The sequence below is a fragment of the Myotis lucifugus genome, unplaced genomic scaffold, assembly GCF_000147115.1.
Source record: "Myotis lucifugus unplaced genomic scaffold, Myoluc2.0 scaffold_121, whole genome shotgun sequence".
NCBI lineage: Eukaryota > Metazoa > Chordata > Mammalia > Chiroptera > Vespertilionidae > Myotis > Myotis lucifugus.
In genome coordinates, this window is record NW_005871169.1 from 2,559,309 (window position 1) to 2,562,720 (window position 3,412).

Sequence of the window (3,412 nt, forward strand, 5' to 3'; positions counted from 1 at the left end):
TCCCTGGTCAGGGTGCATACAGGAGGCAAATGAACAATGTTTCTCTTTCACCTCAGTGTTTCTCTTTCTCAAATCAATAAAAACATCCTCAGGTGAAGATTTAAAAATAAAAAGTCAAATTACAGTTGGCCCCTGAACAACATGGGAGGCAGGGGAACGACCCCTGTGCATCAAAAATCCATGTTCCACCGTTTTTTCCCCCTCCTATACTCCCCCATTCAATTTTGGCTGCCACCATCAGACAGGCAGAAAGCGCAATGACCCTTTTTTCTTGCATCTGCACTGGAACCTTAGCAGCAGAGAGTAATTGCTCCAGGTCTGTCAAATAGATGCATCACATACAACTTTTGACTCTCCGAAAAATTCAGGTGTCCCTCGGTAACTGTGGGGGATTAGTTCCAGGCCCTCATTGTTTATCAAAATTCGCAGATGCTTACTAGTAAGTGCCCTTTATAAAATGATGTAAATCAGCAATTTTCAGTTGGTGTGCTGGACACACGGGTGTGCTGCAAGAACTTTTAAATATGCAATACCTGACTATTTAGTCAGGGGCACTGACCTCTTTTCCCTTACATTATCAAATTAAAAAAATTAGAACAGCCAACACAATAGCTGTCTGGTATGAATGAGTCAAAATTATATCTATTTTTTTGTCAGATCAGCAAAAACCATATTTTTTGGTGTGCTGCAGAATTTTACTAATTAGTTTACATGTACCATGAGAAATGAAAAAGTTTGAAAATCTCTGTCGTAGATCAATGCATATGGTCAGCCCTCCACATCTGTGCACTCCCAACTATAATTTGGAAATAGTACAGGTATTTATTTTTAAAAAATTCATGAATAAATGGGCCCATGCAGTTCATACCCATGTTGTTCAAGGGTTAACTGTATTAAAAATAATTTGTGTATCTCCATTACTTGATTCCCAACACATTTACTGACCTAGAATGCCAGGTTAAATAAAGTTGTGAAAAGTGTGAGTGATTATTTTTTGTATAACTGCTCTATCATTTGGATTGCACTATAAAAAATCAGTGGTGGCTGGGGTGGGTCAGTGGTTAGAGTATCAGCCATGAGCACCAAAAGGTCACAGGCTCAATTCCCTATCAAGTGCATATACCTGGGTTGCAGGTTTGATCCCTGGCCCCAGTCAGGGTGCATGCTGGAGGCAACCAGTCACTGTGTCTCTCTCACATCGATGTTTCTCTCTCTCCCCACCCCTCCTTTTCACTCTGTCTAAAAAATCAATGGAAAAAATATCCTCTGTTGTGGATTAATTAAAAAAAAAATCACTACATATTTTAAAGATTCCTTTAAAACTGTAATTTTTCATGTCTAGTTCTGTTGGAGATATTAACTCTGTTTACTTCCTTTAGATTCTAGACATAGGATGTTCCTGATGTAAAAGATTATTGTTTTATTTTTACTTCGGTTTTAAGAATTTAGTTTTAATCAATCCACATTTCAGTTGTGAAATCTGTAAGTTGCTTATCACATGGCTCTGTGCTGGCGCCATTATCTTGAGTGTGACATGCTGTCTACTTGTATTGCCTTGCCTCGTGTTTTCTGACAAACTGGTCATTGTATGATTTTCAGATTTTCTCCAGCATTCATATTTAATTTCGATTTCATTTTACATACATATCCTGAACTACTTAAAAGCCTGAGATTTAAAAATGATGTACACATACATTTAAACTTTTAATACAATAGAGACAACTAATATGTTCCCCCGGTTAACCCAGTCTTTATAGAACTCAGAATAAAGTTTTTCCTGCTTTATTTATATACTTAAACTTATTAGAAATGTGTCATAATTAGGAATGTTGTGTTTCTAGGCTTGTTGCTTTAAATTTCTGGTTAAGAGTACACACTAAGAGGACTTCATAGTGGCAAACCCATGGATTTATGCTTCTCTATATTTATCTTCTGCTATATAAAACAGGAGCAAAGAACACATTTTCTGACTATTTAGTCTAGTAGGGATTATTTTTGGTTAATCTTATCTACAACCTGTTGAAGTTCTTTGCTTACATACAAGTATAAAACAATATAATATTGTGCATAATTGAAAAATGGGACCTTTTTCTATTTGGTGGTATATTAACAGAGATATACACGAAAGGGATGGCTACTGGTCAGTACATCACATTTCCTAAATTAAAAAATATTGTTAGAGAGGTGTTTAAAAATTTCTTAGACCCTAGGCTGAAAATCATTAGTTATATAATTCTCCATGTTTGACTCTGGAAAATACAACAGTGTTAAACTTGAGGTGCTGTGGGTCCAGGAAAGGAGTGTGCAGCTCTCTTTGGCTGGCTATGGGACTTGGGGGCAGTCACTTAATTTTTCATAACTTTGGTTCCATCACAAGATTCCTTTGGAAAATTAGTCTAACTGAAGTTGATTTGAAAAGTATTGTGTTATATAAACTTTTAAGTATTGTAAATAAAACTACTAACTGGTATAATTTTTTATATATTTAGTTATAATTAGCATTTTTCTCCTTTCCCATTCTATACATTTTTTTTACATTCCCCCAATTGTTCTTTCCTTAGGGCATTTCATTAGAAGAGTTTGATAGATTATCTTTCAATATGATTTTAATGAGCCCTCCCTGTCAGCCATTCACAAGGTATGTATAATAAATATTTCTCTGTTGAGAAAGAGTACTTTTGAAGAACTTATTAAATCAAATCATACCATAGTTTTGAGCATGGACACTTTGAAGTCTATTAGCTGTATTTGCATAGTTTTGAATTTTTTATAAATAATTACTTTTATCTACTCACCCTATATAAGGCTAATATGCAAATTGTCTCGTCGATCGGGAGTTCGACTGGGAGTTCAACCAGGAGTTCAACCAGGGGGCGGGGCCAGCCCGCCAACCACCCGCGGCCCCTCCCCCAGGCCGGCCCAGCCCAATCGACTCTGATCAGGGCGGGCTGGCCGGACCTCACCTGTACACGAATTTGTGCACCGGGCCTCTAGTTTATTTATAATTTAGTATTAATTATGAAGGATATAGCAATTACTGCCAAATGAGCAAAGTAATTTGATTAGTAGTAGATATACAGTGACTATGACAGACCGCTTCTATAGCTACCTGAGAAGATATAATCATGCACCACTTTACTATGGGGATGCATTCTGAGACTGCCCCCCGTGCCAGTGTGCTTGCCCCCAACTGCCTCCCCTGCCAGCCTGCTCACCCCCAACTGCTCCCCCTGCTGGCCTGCTCGCTCCCACCTTCCCTCCCCACTGGGCGGCTCTTTACAAATGCCCGGTTGCTGGCTTGCTCGTTTCGGGGCGCCCCCCCCCCGAATTATATAACCCATAAAAACGGGCCTTTTTGTTTTTTTCTCCAGACCCCCACTTGAAACATTTTTTTTTTTGCCCACAACCCACG

The 3,412-nt window shown here is 38.4% G+C and overlaps 1 protein-coding gene across 2 annotated transcripts in view; it reads left to right on the forward strand.

The window, feature by feature from the left end:
- The first annotated feature begins 2,565 nt into the window (after positions 1-2,565).
- TRDMT1 (tRNA aspartic acid methyltransferase 1) overlaps positions 2,566-3,412 on the forward strand; it is a 19,329-nt gene continuing 18,482 nt past the window's right edge. For both annotated transcript variants that reach the window (XM_023758085.1, XM_023758086.1), the window contains exon 1: positions 2,566-2,638. In XM_023758085.1, the coding sequence (XP_023613853.1) occupies positions 2,601-2,638 (38 nt within the window). In that variant the 5' untranslated portion in view covers positions 2,566-2,600. The remainder of the gene's footprint in view (positions 2,639-3,412) is intronic.